General features: G+C 37.5%; 1 protein-coding gene across 9 annotated transcripts in view; it reads right to left on the bottom strand.

The window, feature by feature from the left end:
• ATG7 (autophagy related 7) overlaps positions 1-18,601 on the bottom strand; it is a 243,773-nt gene that overhangs the window by 123,351 nt on the left and 101,821 nt on the right. For all 9 annotated transcript variants that reach the window (XM_004738540.3, XM_004738542.3, XM_013054599.2 and 6 more), the window contains one exon: positions 2,874-2,996. In XM_004738540.3, coding sequence (XP_004738597.2) covers positions 2,874-2,996 — 123 coding nt within the window. The remainder of the gene's footprint in view (positions 1-2,873; positions 2,997-18,601) is intronic.

The raw sequence follows: 18,601 nt of genomic DNA, 5'->3' as shown, positions 1-18,601 counted from the left end.
GTAGCCCCCCCCCCCCCCGCCGCCCTTCACAGCCCTATATAAAGCTTTTTAAGAAAATAAATGATCCTTCTCTAATATAAGGATCACAAATTCTAACACCTGAAAGGGTCATTAACTCAAGAGCTTCTTTTAAATGGAGAATATCACCTAAAAAAAACTTTGGGCAAAAAAACAACAAGTGTGTGTCTCCAAAAAGGAAACCAGGTGATAAGGAACAAGTGTAGAAGATTTACTTTACACGCGGAATATTTTTTATATCTTTAAATTTCATATAAAGTACATTATTTATCTATAAAATTTGCATCCTGGCTCCAGCTAACCATCACTATTAAGAAATGCAGGCCTGGGCTTGCCAGATCTGATTTTTCAAAGAAGTTAGAAATGGGAAAATTCAGATTTTTATGTAAAACTTGTAAGGTTTTTTTTTTTAAGAGTTATTTATTTGACAGACAGGGATCACAAGTAGACAGAGAGGCAGGCAGAGAGACAGGGAAGCAGGCTCCATGCTGAGCAGAGAGCCCTACGTGGGGCTCGATCCCAGGACCCTGGGATCATGACCTGAGCTGAAGGCAGAGGCTTAACCCACGAAGCCACTCAGGTGCCCCAAAAACTCGTAAGTTTTAAATGTTGACTTTATTCAGAACTCAGAACACAGGGGAGGGCCAAACAAAACACACCTGCAGGCCATATCTGGCTCACAGGCCAACCAGTCTACCATCTCTAATCAAAAATTTGATGTGTGGGGGCGTCTGGGTGGCTCAGTAGGTTAAAGCCTCTGCCTTCAGCTCAGGTCATGATCTCAGGGTCCTGGAATCGAGCCCCGCATCGGGCTCTCTGCTCAGCAGGGAGCCTGCTTCCTCCTCCTCTCTCTGCCTGCCTCTCTGCCTACTTGTGATCTCTGTCTGTTAAATAAATAAGTAAATCTTTAAAAAAAAATTTGATGTGTGGCTTATGATTCCAACAACAATAAATATAACTGAATGGAGGAAAATTTCAAACAGAAAACTCCGACTTATGGATGAAACCATGTTCCCTCCTGCTCCACCATCTATTTAGTCACTGTTGGTCTATTAAACTTCCCCTTTTCTTCCTGGGTCTTTGAAAAGGCTATTAATGTTTGACCAGCTAAAATGCAAAGCAAGTCAGATCTCACCCAGAATCTGCCCATTATTCTAGCATCCAGCTCTGTTTTAAAGAGTGAAATTTGGAGTCACTTTCAAGTTGCAATTCATCTAGCCAACAAAAGATAAGTATATGAATTATTTCCAGCTCGGTAGAAATATTCCCTCAGCAAACTAGTCAAACAATTGCATAGTTGAAAAGACCTGTAAGTTATTTTAACCTTATCAGGCAGTACAGTGCTACACAAAGGATAAAATGGCAGCCATGATCAACATAATGCTCTGAACCATGTCTGGGAACCAATAACAACTCTGGGGGAAAATCTCAAATTCTCTTCAAATTCAGCACAGATACTGTTCATCTTCTGAAACTGAAGCTAAGAGACTATGTGGGCCTTACTATTGGTTATAAGTGGAGTACTACACATCCATTAAATGCCCAGAGGACACCAAGGCAAGTTAAAGAAGAACTGGTTATAGCTTTTTTTTTTTTTTTAATGTCTATTTATTTAAATAATCTTTACCCCATGTGGGGCTTGAACTCATGACCCCCAGATCAAGAGTTGCATCTTCTGAGTCAGCCGGGTACCCCAGAACTGATTTCAGTTTTATTTATTTATTTTTTCTTTTCTTTTTTTTTTTTTTAAGATTTTATTTATTTATTTGACAGACAGAGATCACAAGTGGGCAGAGAGGCAGGCAGAGAGAGAGGAAGGAAACAGGCAGAGAGAGAGGAGGAAGCAGGCTCCCCGCCGAGCAGAGAGCCCGATGCGGGACTCAATCCCATGATCCTGAGATCACAACCTGAGCTGAAGGCAGAGGCTTAACCCACCCAGGCACCTCATAATTTCAGTTTTAAATGTAGTACTAGAGATGTACTATCTTGCCTCTCTGGTGTGCCTGAAACTCTCCCCTCAATCTGCTAAAAGTTTCAAAGGATTTGACTCTGGTAGATTCAATTTTCTTTACTTAGTGCTACTAGCTCCAATCTTCCAAACAGCAGCCTTAGTTTGCCACCAGCTAGTCCAGTATCCAGACTGAATGTCTACTCAATGACCACTGGAACCTGCCCCAGTGGTAAAGACATACCACCCCAGCAAGGGGTAGGAATGGTGTAGTCATCAATAAATAGGACAATAGGACTAATGGCATCTTTGCAAATGTTCCACTCCTGTGGGACACAGGCGCTCAAGGTTTTCTTTATGCAGCTTGTGGAAATGATAAGACAGGCCACATTTCTCCTAAGAACTTCTTCATGGAAATTAAGATCTGCAATATATTCTAATTGACAAGCAAAGCATAACTCTCTCAGGTTGTGACTGGGGAAGCCATTTTATAGTAGAGTTCAGTGACCTAAGATGTATCCAATTATCAAATAAAAGCCAGGAATATTTCCTCTGAAGAACATGGCCAGAGCCAGTCTCCCCTATCTGACATTCTGATGTGTGGACATCAGAAACAACTCTCCCATGGCCACAGGCACACTGTTTTTCAGACAGGACCAGAGGTGCTTGAAAATCCATAACCCATATTCCCTTTAATTATGTGCACTGGGCACCTGCTATACAAGAATCTGCACACATCAACATACAGTGACTGCAGAAGGTTCCTTCTTTTCTGATAATTAGCAGACTTATTCAGCAATGTTTGTCAAATCATAATTCACTGCTTCCTTACTATGCCATAAATCTGAGTATCAAGTAGGTTTCAAACACACCAGTCCTCAGTACAAAAAGCTTGTTTTATTCTTACCTCAGCAGCTTGGGTCTCTTGGTGCAGCAAAGTGAGGCCTGTCAAGTCTTCTAAGAAGGAATGTGAGGAATTAAACACCTTCGCTAGGAAATTAAATCCTTCTCGTTCATATTGATCAAGAACCTGTAAAACATTTATATTTGTTAAAAGGGGCTGCAGGCTTTAAAAGTATATTACAAGATTTTCACTTCTATAAGCACTTGTCAAAAATGAAACTAAAACTAGAATTAAACATGGGGATAATAATGCACTCTGGAGGGCAAAAACTGGGAGGGCTTAGTATTTATCACTTTCCCTTCTTAGAAACAATGACAATATCCTTTTCCAATTTACAAGACAATTTTAGTCAAATAAGTTTTATGCAAATTCACTAAAAATTCTGTAAAGGCTGGGTTTCCTACTTCTAAAGTTCACCTATTAGGAGGGAAAAAAAAAGGGGGGGCCAGAAAAGAGCCAAGAAAAAAATTAAAAAGGATAAAGACAAACAGACAAATGGATGGGAAATGTGATCTGCTGGCTAGGCATACATCTTTTTAAAAAACAATAGTTCAAAACATAAAAATAAATTTCACTAGGTATGTTACAAAAGAGGATATCCAAATGGCCAATAAACATATGAAAAGTTGATCAACATTACAAGTGATTAGGGAAATGTAAACTAAAACCATAAGGAAATCTTACTTTATAAACACCAAAATGGCTAAAGTAAAAAAGAAGATTTCAAGTACTGGTAAGAATGTAGAACTGGGATTCTCATGGGAGTGCAAAATGAGAAAGCCATTTTAAGCAGAGAGAGTCAACTATCATATGGTTTCACTTATTTGTGGAGCATAACAAATATCATGGAGGACAAGGGGTGTTAGAGAGGAGAAGGGAGTTGGGGGAAATTGGAAGGGGAGGTGAACCATGAGAGACTATGGACTCTGAAAAACAATCTGAGGGGTTTGAAGTGGCAGGGGGTGGGAGGTTGGGGTACCAGGTGGTGGGTATTACAGAGGGCACAGATTGCATGGAGCACTGGGTGTGGTGAAAAAATACTGTTTTTCTGAAAATAAATAAATTAATTTAATTTAAAAAAATAAATGTATATTTAAAATACTAAAAAAAAAAAAAAAAAGAAGAAAAAAGAAAGCCATTTTAGAGGCTTAAGACTTATATGCCTTGTGATCAAGCAGTTATACTCCTAAATATATATACCCTGCAAAAAAGGGTATGTGGTTATGTATCAGAAGACCCAAACAAAGTGTCCACAGCAGCACTATTCATGGTAGTCCAAACTAGATACTATTCAAGTGTGCATCAATAGTAGAATGAATGAACAAAAGGGTATATTCATGCAATAGAATACTACTTAGCAATGAAAGCACACTGTATCTACTTGCAACAATATAGATAATTCTCATAAACATAATGTTAAACGAAAAAGAGAGAAGCAATATTTAATGCACAATTACATTTTTATATATAAAATTTTAAAAAAGAACAGGCAAAATGAATCTAAGTTAGGCGAGTGGTTACCCATGGAGGGACTGTAACTGGAAGGGGCACAAGGGAGGTCCTGGATACTGATAACATTTGTTTCTTTATCTCGGTGTTGGTATACTTTGTGAAAAGCCATCAAGCACTTTTTTGTATATATGTTATCCCCTGGTAAAAAGATTTAAAGCCTGCGTCTTGACAGGAGAACAATACAAGAATGTCTCAGTTCTCAAAAGCAAAGAAAATAATGATTATTGTATTTAAAAATTCAAAGATCACAGGAATTATGAGTGTTTGGAAACAGTAAACCAGAGTGTCTCAAAAATTCTCTCAGAACTCAGAAGAAATAGATGAATGTCTCAAAAGCAGACATGAAGATAAATCCAAGAAATCAATTACGCATGAATAGAAAGGCTGGAGAAGCAGTAACAAAAGAAAACAATTCTTAAAACTTCTCCATAAAAGAGATGAGAATGTATAAATGCTTTGATGCAATAATTCCACTTCAAAGACTTTTCATACAGATACAGCTGTCCATGGGTAAAAGAAGTTGACATGTAATGATGCTCACTAAAACACTCTTTGCAGCAACAAAAGATTAGAAGCCACTACTCTTTAACAGGGAGCTGGTTGACAAAATTATGGTGTATTTATAATTAAGGGCATAAGTTAGATCCATTAAAAGAATGAGGTAGCTCTACAGTATTTATACAAACTTGTTTCCAAGACATACAGGTATATTAAAAGCAACGTCCAGACCATGTGTTTGGTAGTAATCTCTTAAAAATAAAGATGGAGGAGTAAGGAAAAAGAAAGGGAAATGCAGCTGCGTGTATGCTTGTTCCTGCATATAATAAGATCTCTGGAAGTATGCATACACACGACTGGCATCAAGTAGTTGGCTCTGCAAATTCTTCTATACTACCTGAATTTTTAAAATCGTGTGCATATATTACTTATTTAAATAATATTAAAGTCTCTCTTTTTTCCCTTTAGTGCTGGAGAAAGGTCCCAGCAGAGGAGGAGGAAAAAGAGTCCTAAAGCCCTGATGAAGCTAGAGCTGAGCTGGGGGGCAGCCCTCCCCTTCAGCCATGGGAAACTAAACAGCAGTTGTGATGTTAGGAGAGCAGGGAACTGGGGGCTGACAAGTTCTGGGGTCTGACAGCAGGCAGCAAGGTCATCGGCTGTCAGAGAAGGGGGTGGGTGGACCATGGCAATAATGGTCTGGGACAGCTGTGTGGGGAATGTGAGAAAGGAAGTGGAGGACCCTGCTCAGGACAGATAATATATGTTTTGGGAGAAATGTGGTTAAGGACCATGTAAGCGTGGGCACTGATAGGATAAAGGCAACAGGGAGGTCAAAGAAATCAAGGGGCTGCTGAGTACCAGTGAAGGGAGCCAAGGGAGGTAAGGTAAGACCTGCAGACTGGAGGGAAGAGATACACGGGGTATCATGGAGGAGCAAAGGGTGATCAGTATGCCTCAAGGTCACACAGCAAAGCCTTTGGCTGATGAGCCCCAGTAAATTAATCTGACAACCCAATGCCTGGATAAAAAGGCACTTAGTAACTGAATCCCTCAGTAATAAAGAGATTCCTTACAAACAAGAATTTTATCTTAGGAAAATTATGCATGAAAATTAATGATCTTTTTCAAAATGATAAATACTTTGTGCTTGGCGATCATTTATTTCTGAACTATTAAGCTCACTAATTAGCTAGTTTGTGCCACGTTTTCAATAAGGTGAAAGAAGAAACAGGTTTGAAAAAATGGATTAAACATTTTTTAAAAATTAGAATTCCAGGTCCACTTTGTTGGACCTTAATTAATCTTTCAGATTTCAAGTCCATGTTTCCACAGATAATTTTGCAGTGCTACAAATCTGAATAGCAGAAAAACCAACAGCAAGAGCAGTAGGAATAAAAGCCTTCCCCCATAATCAAGATGTACAGAAAGTTTAATGCTGAACACTATTCATAGCTCTGGCTTCAAAAATATGTGGAAAAACTTAATCCTCCAGGGGCATATTTAATCATGCAAGGGTTTTCTAGTATTCCCTTTATGTGCTGGGAAGTTAATCTGTGTTACAAGTATAAGCAGCTTATAAAAGGTACAAAGATATTTTCCCCTACAGTTTGACCTTCTTAAAAAGGAAAATGTGTTTTAAATTACCCCCCAGCCTCAAAAAGATACCATCACAATGAATATGAGCACTGCTACAATATGTCAGTCTGCAAACACACTGAACCTCCTAAGTAATTATATAATACATGGTCCTGAGAAATGTGTACATTACATTTTGACAGGTTATTAAGTACTCTAAAGGTACTGGGAAGTTTGCTAAGTAGAGAAATAATGACTTTTAATTCAAAGATATGGATCCTTTCCTGATGAACATGATTTTCCTTACTTCACTGTTCTCTTAGGCTAGGTGAGCTTTACTCGTGTCACATGCGTACTGCTGGACAAAGACTGTAGAATCTCTTTTTAAGACACGGTTTTAGGAGTATCCATTCTCTTGCTGAGATTCTTTGAGTACTCTTTATTAGATCAAACCCATAGCCCCCAGCTAGGCATTTCAGTCCCTCCAGAAGCCTCCAACTTTGGATAACTCTCTGGAGAATGCCTTTCATAGGGCCTAACATCTGACCTTGCATAACATGCAATGATTTACACTTCATGAGAAGCAGAAGAGATTCATGGTTTGCAACTCTTGTCTATTCTTAAACAAGGATACAAGGAACTGAGTACTCAACAACAAAAAAATAGCTTTTGTGTTTTCTACTTTCAGCTTATCTATTTTCATGCAGTGTCTGCAAATCTCTTATTTTAAGTCTCTGTTGTTTAGAAATTGTATTCACTTACTCTAAATTATTTAAAAAATAAACATGTGTCATGATTTCTAATATTCTCAGGGAAAGCTAGCCCAATATCCCAGATAGAGTAATGAAAGTACGGCTGGTAGACACTAGGACCTTTAATTCCCATCCTACATAGGAGAATCCACAAAAGAAGGGTCAAAATACTCCCATCTGATGGACAGTCACCCAATAGTCTGCAGAGGCTTTGCTCCAAGGATGGCAAACCCTTTTTTGTTGCTAAGGGAGCCATTCCAGCATGGAAAAGCCTCACTTTGGATAATGAGCTGGAAGCATCACTAATAAAACCAGGAAATACCCTGATCAACCGGTTTCTGTCTTTTGGTGTCTGCGATTTCTCTCATCATAATATAAAGGAATCAAAGAGGAGGAAAAAAGGCTCTGATTTCAGCAGCTCTTACAACTACTGTCCCACCTTCACTGCTCCCAGCTCTTGTTTCCTCTTGGTGCTAACCACTGATGGTGACCTGTCTTCCCCATCAAATAAGATCTTTCACTTCCAGCAAGATTCAGCTCAAGTACCAGTTCCCACAGCAAGTCCTGCCTGATTAATTCCACTCCCTGTGATCTTTTCTTCCCTCTTATATTCTGACCCCACTCTCCAGGGCACACTAAGTTGCCAAATGAATTGAAGGAAATGCTCACAGTATCCCTGGTAATCGAGAGTTGCTGGCGTTTCCAACTATCAACCACATGTTTGGTAACTTTGTTTCAGTTTCCATATATCTTAGTGATACAAAGCTGATAATGGAATAGAAAACAGCTTCATATGGAAACATATAGCTATCAATCTAATTAAATCTGTTGCTGTTAACTCACTCTATTGGACATAGGCAGGATTTATCAGACCAAACTTGAAAAAAAAAAGAGAGTTCGAGACATGAAATGGTATTACTGGCATGCCAAAAATATAGAACAAGTATCTTGTTCTTTCCCTAAAGTCACTGTATAGTGTACCATCTTAGGCATCCAAATGCAAAATTTGGGCACAACTATAATTTAGAGGATGTGGAAGAGTTCAAGCCAAAACACCAAATAGTATCAACATCAAGATAACAGACTATGGAACAAAGGTACCAACACTTTAGTATTTTAATTAAACTTCTTATGGTATAATACACAACTGCATTTTAAAAAATCAAATACTGTATCTTAGTTTTTTCATGTACCAAAATCACAATTCTGCTTGAGTCAACTGGCAATGGAAAACAAACTATAACTGGGCATTAACCCACAACTGGGAGCAACTTGGCACATGGAGCAAGACACTTCACCTTTTTGAGCCTGTTTGCTCATCTCTAAAATGGGGAGGCAACTCCACGCCTATTTCCCTACCTACTGAGATACAAAAAGAATTTCATGACTTCAATCACTGACAAAGAATGGTTTATAAAGGGAAGTAAAAATACTAAGCATTTATTACTTTAAAAATATTATTGCCGGGACGCCTGGGTGGCTCAGTTGGTTGAGCAGCTGCCTTCGGCTCAGGTCATGATCCCGGCGTCCTGGGATCGAGTCCCACATAGGGCTCCTTGCTCAGCAGGGAGCCTGCTTCTCCCTCTGCCTCTGCCTGCCATTCTGCCTGCCTGTGCTCGCTCTCTCCCTCTCTCTCTCTGATGAATAGATAAAATCTTAAAAATATATATATTATTGCCAAGGGGTGCCTGAATGGCTCAGTGAGTTAAACATCTCCCTTAGGCTCAGGTCTTGATCCCAGGGCCCTGAGATCGAGTCCCACATCGGGGCTCTCTGCTTAGCAGAGAGCCTGCTTCTCCCTCTCCCCCTGTCTGCTGCTCTGCCTACTTGTGTGCTCACTCTCTCTCTGTTACATAAATACAATCTTTAAAAAATATATTATTGCCAAATAGGGTTTGATAAATACAGAAAACACACGACAAGAAGACATATAATGGTGTCAGTGATAATAGGAGAGCAAGGATCTCTGCAAACTCTCTCCTCTGTAAGAGAAAACAGAACAGTGACAAAGTCTGGGGAGTATTTATTCAGAAAACATCTGAACCTCTGTAAAAACAATGGGCTTTGAGGTTTTCAACATGCTCCATTCCCACCCCTTCCCCTTTCTAGCTCAAATGTAGCCCTGAACACTAACAGGACACAGTCACAGTGGAAACCAGCCTGGCAGCCACTGGAGGGGGTAGACTGGGACTGAAGCTCCTTTAAAGCTCCATTTTCAGAAAAATTCCACCTGTTGGTGATTCCCAGGGAAACCCTGCTTGCATGTTCCTTGCATTTGACCTGACTCAGAACTCACCCAGTGTGAAAGCCTTTCTCCCAGGGCTAGCTGTCAACAAGTATCAGGGACAACTGTTTAACATCATGATCTCCTGAGATGGTAGATAATAGTTGCTGCAACAATGTGCTAACCAAAGAGTGTAAACAAAAGTCTGGGGACTACCATTAAGAGACACTGAAAAGTTCCAACATACTCTTGAGAATCTAGAAGACTGCATAGGCACAAGGTGATATGTATGCCCAAAGCTGTGCACATGCTCAGGAAAGATCTGAGAAAGTCCTAAGCTCTCACTTCTAGTTGAGTATCTGTGCAAGCAGGAGGTGAAAGGTAAGGCAGAGTTCTTAAATGCCTGGCTCAGCACCGAAGGCACTCCCCAATATACACACAGAGCACCTCAGCAGACTGTGATTTATTGGTTCCAGGAAATTCAGAAAATCTGTTTAATCATTAGATGGCAACCAAGCTAACCAAGCAGAAACTTCATGGTGACACAAGACAAAGAACACCAGCTTAATGAAAGTAGTTCAGCAAAGTCACTAAATAACAAATGAACAAACAAACAAACAATAGCTAAGAGCAAAAATAAACCATGGGCAGGGGAGAGAATCTGATTTCCAGATTTAGCACAATATATTACGTGACACATCCAGTTCTCAACAGAAGTTACTAGATAGGGGCACCTGGGTGGCTCAGTAGGTTAAAGCCTCTGCCTTTGGCTCAGGTCATGATCTCAGGGTCCTGGGATCGAGCCCCGCATCGGGCTCTCTCCTCAGCAGTAATCTTGCTTCCCCCTCTCTCTGCCTGCCTCTCTGCCTACTTGTGATCTCTCTCTCTCTCTCTGTCAAATAAATAAATAAATAATCTTTAAGAAAAAAAAAAAAAAGAAGTTACTGGATATGCAAAGAAACCAGAAAATATGTCCCATATACAGAAACAAAACAAAAATGGTCAACAGAAACCATTCCTAAGGAAATTACTAAACAAAGACTTTAAAACAGCTATAGCTATTTTAAGTAAATTTGAAGAACTGAAAGAAACCATGTCTAAGTACCTAAAAAAAAAAAAAAAAAAAGTATGAAAGTATGAAAATGATGCTTGGCCAAAATAGGGCCTCAATAAAGAGAAATAATATAGAGGATCAAAAGAGAAATTCTGGAGTTAAAAAATACAACAACTGAAAAATTCACTAGAGAGACTGAAACCAGTTTTGGGCATGCTGAAGAAAGAATCAGTTAATCTGAAGACAGATCAACTGAAAATATCCAGTCTGTGGGCGCATTTGGTTGGCTCAGTTGGTTACTCTTGATTTCAGCTGAGGTCATGATCTTGGGGTTGTGGGATCAGACCCTATGCTGGGTTTTGTGCTGAGTGGAATCTACTTAAGAGTCTCTCTCTCCTTCTCCCTCTGCCATCTGCATGCATGATCTCTCTTTCTCTCTCTCTCTCTCTCAAAAAAAAAAAAAAAAAAAAAAAAAAAAAAAGAAAGAAAGAAAAGTACCCAGTCTGAGAAACAGAAAATGAACAGAAGTCTCAGAGACCCATACAACAACATGTGCTAATAAAGGAGTTCCAGAAGAGATGGAAGAAAAGAGCAGGGAGAATATTTGAAGAAATAATGGTAAAAACTTCCCAAATTTTATGAAAAACATTCATCTACACATCCAAGAAGCTCAGCTCCAAGAACAATAAACTCAAAGAGATCTATATCTAGACACATCAAAATTAAACTGTCCAGAGACAAAGGGATGATCAGGCAAGTGCAAGTGAGAAATAACCTATCATGTAAAGGGAAATCATTAACAGCTAATGTCACTTCAGAAACCATAGGAACCAACAGTACTGGTATGAAATATTCAAAGTGCTGAAAGCAAAAGACTGTCAACTGAGAATTCTATATCCAACAAAACGGACCTTCAAAAATGAAGGAGAAATTAACAAATTGCCAGATAAATAAAACAAGAGAATTCATCACCAGCAAACCTATCCTGTAAAAAATCCTGAAGTGAGTACTTTAGGTTGAGCTGAAAGGACACTAGACAATAACTCAGATCCTCAAGAAGAAATAAAGAACACAGGTAAAGGAAACTGCAATTTTTTCTTTGTGATTTTTTTCTTCTATGTGATTTAAAATACAGATATATAATCAAATAAAATTCAAGTATACAAATGCATAAAGCAATAATTATACATCTGTGTTGTCATATGAAGATTTAATCTATAGGACAGTAAGCCCAAAGGAAGGGGAGGCAAACCAAAATACAATGGAGTAAAGTTTTTACTGTTATCCAAATTAAAGTGATGTTAAACCCAAACATATGGTTATGAATAGTATTTTGATTGTATACCCTGGAGCAGACACCAAAATAACTAAAAATATATATAGTAAAAGAAAAAGCAAGGGAATTAAAATGGCACATTAGAAAGTATCTATTTAACACAAAAAGGTGAAATAAAGAAAAATAGAGGAATAGAGAAAGAAAAAAAAAAGGCATTAGACATATAGAAACCAAAAGCCAAAATGGAAGATGTAAATTCTATTTTATCATTAAATGTAAATGAATTAAACACCTCCAACTAAAAGGCAGACATGGCAGAATGGATAGATAAAACAAAAAAACATCATCTAACTACATGCTGTCTATAAGAGATTCATTTTAAATTCAAAGACATGAATAAGTTGAAAGTAAAAGAATAGAAAAAGATATTCCATGCAGTTTAAATTATGCATGATAAATAAGTTCTGGAGATCTAATGCAGAGCATGGTGATGACAGTTAACAGTACCATACTACATATTTGAAATCTGTTAAGAGATCTTATACTAAACTCCTCAACACATACACACCCCCCCCCCCCCACAAAATGGTAACTCTGTAGAGGTTATGGATATGTTAACTAGCTCGGTTGTGGTGATCATTTCAAGATACATAAAAACAGCAAGTTACAGCCTTTAAATAATGTATAATTCGTATATATTAATGCTATGTCAAAAATAGCTGCTTAAAAAAAGAGAAGACTCCATGAAAGCAGAAACCGAAAGAGAGTTAACTGGAGAGGCTATACTAATATCAAACAAAATAGACTTTAATACAAAAATTGTTACCAGGGACAAAGAAAGACATAATGAAAAGATATAAGAGATACATATTAAAAAGATACAAAAATTATAATCTGAGGTGTACTTACCAAAACAGCCCCCAAATACATTTAGCAAAAATGTATTTTGCCTTGAATTTTTCAAAATTGAAAAATTTTGAAAAAATGTATTGAAAGGAAAAATTCACAATTAAACAATAATAGTTGGAGATTTCAATACTGTACTTTCAATAATGTATAGAACAACTAGAGGATCACTGAGGAAACAGAAGACTTGAACACTATATATCAATAAAACCTAATAAATATCTATAGAACACTATATCCAGGAACAGCAGAATCCATACTCTTCTCAAAGAATGGAGCAGTCTCTAGGATATACCATGTGTTAGACCATAAAATGTGTCTCAATAAGTGAAAAAAGCTGAAATCATATAAATTATTTTCTCTGATCACAATGCGATGGAATTGGATATCAATTACAGAAATTTGGGAAACTCACAAATATGTGGATATTAACACACTCCTAAAAGCAATGGATAAAATAAGAAATCACAAGGGAAATTAGAAAATATTTTGAGATGAACAAACACACATACACACGTAACATACCAAAAGTTATGAGATGCACTGAACACAGTGCTCAGAGGGAAATTTATAGGTATAAATGCCTGTATTAAAGAATGATTTCAAATCAATAACTTAACTTTCCAACCTAAGAACAGAACAAAAAAATGACCTAAACACAATGAAGAAGGAAATACATGAAGCATGAAGCATGAAGAAGGAAATACAAAAAATTGGGTAGAAAAAAAATCTTTTCAGAAAAACAACAAATGTGACAAACCTTTACTTAGATTGGCCAAAAAGTAAAGGGAAAAGACTCAAATTACTAATGTCAGAAATGAGAGAGGGGATATTATTGTCAATATTTCAGAAATAAAATTATATGGAAATACTACAAACAACTATATGCCAATACATTAGATGACCTAGATAAAAAATGGAAAAATTTTGAGAAAGACACAAAGTGCTGAAACTGATTCAAAGAGAAATAGAAAATCTGGGGTGTTATGCCTCCATCAGAAAGGATGTATCAACATGGACGGGACTGGAAGAGATCATGCTCAGTGAAATAAGTCAAGCAGAGAGTCAATTATCATATGACTTCACTTCTTTGTGGAGCATAAGAAATAACACGGAGGACATGGGGAGATGGAGAGGAGAAGGGAGTTGAGGGAAATTGGAGGGGGAGATGAACCATGAGAGACTGTGGACTCTGAAAAACAATCTGAGGGTTTTGAAGGGGCGGGGGGTAGAAAGTTGGGTGAGCCTGGTAGTGGTATTATGGAGGGCACGTACTGCATGGAGCACTGGGTGTGGTACATAAACAAAGAATTCTGGGACATTGAAAAGAGATTAAAAAAAAAAAAAAGAATGAAAAAATAAAAAGAAAATCTGGGGTGCCTGGGTGGCTCAGTGGGTTAAGCCTCTCTGCCTTCGGCTCATGTCATGATCTCAGGGTCCTGGGATGGAGTCCCACCCACACCGGGCTCTCTGCTCAGCAGGGAGGCTGCTTCCCTTCTCTCTCTGACTACTTGTGATGTCTCTCTCTCTCTCTGTCAAATAAATAAATAAATAAATGTCTTTAAAAGAAAGAAAGAAAGAAAGAAAGAAAATCTGATAGACACATGAAAAGTAAAGAGACTGAAGTAGTAATCACAAACTTCCCACAGAGTAGAAAGCCCCGAAACAGGTGGCCTTGCTGTTTACCAGACATTTAAAGAAGAATTAACCAATCTTTCACAAATCCCCCTGAACAACAGAAAAGAAGGAAACATATCTCAGTTCATTTGACACGGGTATTATCTTGTTACCAGAACCAGACAAAGACATTACAAATACAGAAAACCAAAGACCAATGCCTCTTGTGAATATAAGTGCAAGTATCTTCACCTAAAATATTAGCAAACTGGGGCACCTGGCTGGCTCAGAAGAGCACATGACTCTTGATCATGGGGTTGTGAATTTGAGTCCCTTGTTGGGTGTGGAGATTACTTAAGTAAGTTTAAGAAAAAAAAAATTTTAATTAGCAAACTGAATCTCCAGCAATGTATAAAAAGGATGACACACCATGACAAAATGAGACTTATCCCTGGAAAGCAAGGCTGGTTCAACATATGGAAATCTATGTAATACATCACATTAATAGAGTAAGGAACAAAAATCCACATCATTATCTAAAAAGGCACAGAAAAAGCATTTGACAAAAATCCAACACCATTTCATACTAATAAACAACAAGCTAGTAATAGAAGACAATTTCCTCAACTTGCTAAAGGGCATCAATAAGCATTAATACTATACTTAATGGTGAAAGACTGAGAGCTTTCCCAGTAATATCAGGAATAACACAAGTATTCCTGCTGTTGCCACTTCTATTCAACATTGTATTGGATGTTCTAGTCAGGGCAATAGGCAAGAAAAATAAAAGCATCTGTCTAGATTGGATCTGAAATAGAAAGGAAAAAGTAAAACTCTACTTCCAGAAGACATGATCTTGAAGACATGATCTTATACATGGAAAAGCCTAATAAATCCACAAAATGTTCTTAAGAAAAAAAAAAAAAAAGGACTCCTACTCTTGAGTACAAGAATACATTCTACTCTTGTAGGATATAAGAGCCATATACAAAAATCAACTGTATTTCTATACACCAGCAATGAATTATTCAAAGAAGAAATTAAGAAAAACCACTCCATTTAGGGGTGCCTGGGTGGCTCTGTCGGTTGGGCATTTGAATTTTGATTTCAGCTCAGGTCATGATCTCAGGGTTGTGGGATTGATCCCCGTTGGGGGCTCCATGCTCAGGGAAAGTCTGCTTCTCTCCCTCTGCTCACACTCTTTTTCAAATAAATAAATAAATAAATAAATAAATCTAAAAAGGAACAAGAGGAGGAAGAAGAGGAGGAGGAAGTAGAAGAATGAGAGGGAAAAGGAGAAGGAAAAGAAGACCACTCCACTTGTACAACATCAAAACACATCTAGGTGTAAATTTAATGAATGAAGTGCAATACAAATACACTGAAAACTACACTGAAAAAAGAACTAAATAAATACAAGGACATCCCAAGTTCATGGATTATAAGACTTAATGTTAGTAAGATAGCAATATAGTCCAAATTGATCTAATATTAAGTGCAATCCCTAGCTGGCTTTTAATAAGTGAGGACAGATACTGACAAGCTGATCCTAAAATTCATATGGAAACCTAAGGGACCTAGAACAGCTAAAATAATCTTGAAAAAGAATTATTCCAAGACTTACTAAAGGGTAAGTATTGGTTACTAGATGGCACTAGCATAAGGATAGACATACAGATCAATGGAATAGAGTGCAAAAATAACCCTTACATTTTTGGCAAGCATAACAAGATAATTTAATGGGGTAAAAAATACTCTTTTCAACAAATAGTACAGCAACAATCAAATATCTACATGCAAAAGAATGAAATTAAGCACCACATACAATATACAAAAATTAACTGAAAATGGATTATAGATCTAAATTTAAGTGCTGAAACAGTTAACTCGTAGAAGAAATCAGAATAAATCCTTATGAGCTTGGGTCGGACAACAGTTTCTTAGATGTAGCAACAAAATCCCATAAGAGGCTCAACCCCCTCCACCCCACCCAAATTAGGATGTCATCAATATTAAAAACTATTGTGCTTCAAAGGTTACATCAAGAACGTAAAAAGACAAGCCACAAAATAGGAGAAAATATTTGCAAATTACATATCTGATAAGGGTTTGGTATCCAGAATATATAAATAATCCTTAAAACTTCTCAATAAAAAGCCAAAACCCAAAATAAAAACCCGAATAATTTAACAATGGACAAAGGAACTAAATGGACATTTCCCCCAAAAAAGACACACAAATGACCAACAAGCACATGAACAGATGCTCAACACCAGCGGTCATTAGGGAAATGCAAATCAATACCACAATGAAATACCACTTCACACCCAGTAAGATAGCGCCAATAAAAAAGAGACAAAAACAAGTGTTGACAAGAAGATGGAGATCGAAATCCTCCTACACTAATGGGAATTTAAAATGGTGCAGCTGTTGTGGAAAACAGTTTGGCAGTTTTATAAAATGTTATACAGAGTTACTATATGACCTAATAATCATACTCCTAGGTATATACCCAGGAGAACTGAGAACATATGTTCACACAAAAACTTATACACAAATGTTTATAGCAGCATCATTCATAAAAGCTGTCAAATAGAAACAACACAATATTCATCAGTTGATGAATGGATTAAAAAATGTGGTATATCCATATAATGGAATATTTTTTAGCCTTAAGAAGAAGAGAAATACTGACACATGCCACATTACGAATGAACCTTGAAAGCATTATGCTAAACGAAGGAAGCCTTTTGCAGAAGTCTACATGTATGGTTCCATTTATATGAAATGTCCAGAATAGGAAAATACATACAGATAGGAGATTAGTGCTTGCGAGGGTCTGAGGGAAGCTGGGAATGGGGAATGACTACTTTTGGCATTGGGGTTATGGTTTTGTTTGGGGTGATGAAAATATTCTAATTAGATAGTGTGATGGCTGCACAAGCTTGTGAATATACTTAAAAAACCAAGAATTGTACACTTTAAAGTGAAGAATTTTATGATATATGAATTGTGTTTAATTTTTTTTTATTTTTAAAGATTTTATTTATTTATTTGACAGAGAGAGACATAGCAAAAGAGGGAACACAAGCAAGAGGAGTGGGAGAGGGAGAAGCAGGATTCCCGCCGAGCAGGGAGCCCAATGTGGAACTCAATCCCAGGACCCTGGGATCATGACCTGAACCAAAGGCAGATACCCAATGACTGAACCACCGAGGCACCCATAAATTGAGTTTTAATAAGATAAAAGACCTATATGAACTGTTAGTATGAGGATTCAGTGTAGAGTGTCTGTAAAGCAGATTGAGTAATAAAAAACACTATCTGGAAGGACGAATTGAGGGGTGGATTGATGGATGGATGCACTTAACCTTCCCCCCATCGATCTGTGGACGGCTTCTTAAAAATGTGTCATTTCCAATTAGAGTTGTTTGAAACCAAGTAAGCACGAAGTCTAGTTTATCATCTTAAAAGATGAACAGTACTTCTTAAGATCCTTGCAAAGATAAATATATATAGTGAGGAGAAAGAAAAGAAAAAGGAAGGTCTCCTAAGAAGGTTTCACAACCTTCAAGTTTTGGATAGTGGTAGAAGATCAAAGAACCACGGCAGACCCTTTGTGGAAAAATTAATCTGCTTCACCTCCCCCGACCCGAAAAAAGAAAAGCTAACCGGACACAATTTCATCTAAATCTAAAATAGCTACTCTAAAAACTACAAAACACTTATGAAAGAAGTTGAGGAAGACACAAAGAAATGGAAAAACATTCTATGCTCATGGATTGAAAGAATATTATTAAAATGTCTATGCTACCCAGAGCAATCTACATATTCACTGTAACCCCTATCAAAATAACACCAACATTCTTCACAGAGCTGGAGCAAATAATTCTAAAATTTGTATGGAACCAGGAAAGACCATGAATAGCCAGAGGAACACTAAGAAAGAAAACCAAAGCTGCTTTTGGGCATCACAATGCTAGACTTCAAGCTATTTTACAAAGCTGTGATAATCAAGACAGTATGGTATTGGCATAAAAACAGACACATAGATCAACGGAAAAAACTAGAGAACCCAGAAATGGACCCTCAACTCTATGGTCAATTAATCTTCGACAAAAGAGGAAAGAATATCCAATGGGGAGAAAAAAGTGCCTTTAATAAATGGTGCTGGGAAAACTGGACAGTCACATGCAGCAGAATGAAACTAGGTCAATTTCCTTACATCATACACAAAGATAAACATTCAAAATTGATGAAAGAACTAAATGTGAGACAGGAATCCATCAAAATCCTAGAGAAGAACATAGGCAGCAA

This window comes from Mustela putorius, unplaced genomic scaffold, assembly GCF_011764305.1.
Source record: "Mustela putorius furo isolate JIRA1106 unplaced genomic scaffold, ASM1176430v1.1 tig00003850_pilon_pilon_pilon, whole genome shotgun sequence".
Lineage (NCBI taxonomy): Eukaryota > Metazoa > Chordata > Mammalia > Carnivora > Mustelidae > Mustela > Mustela putorius.
This window is presented reverse-complemented; position numbering and strand designations above follow the sequence as displayed.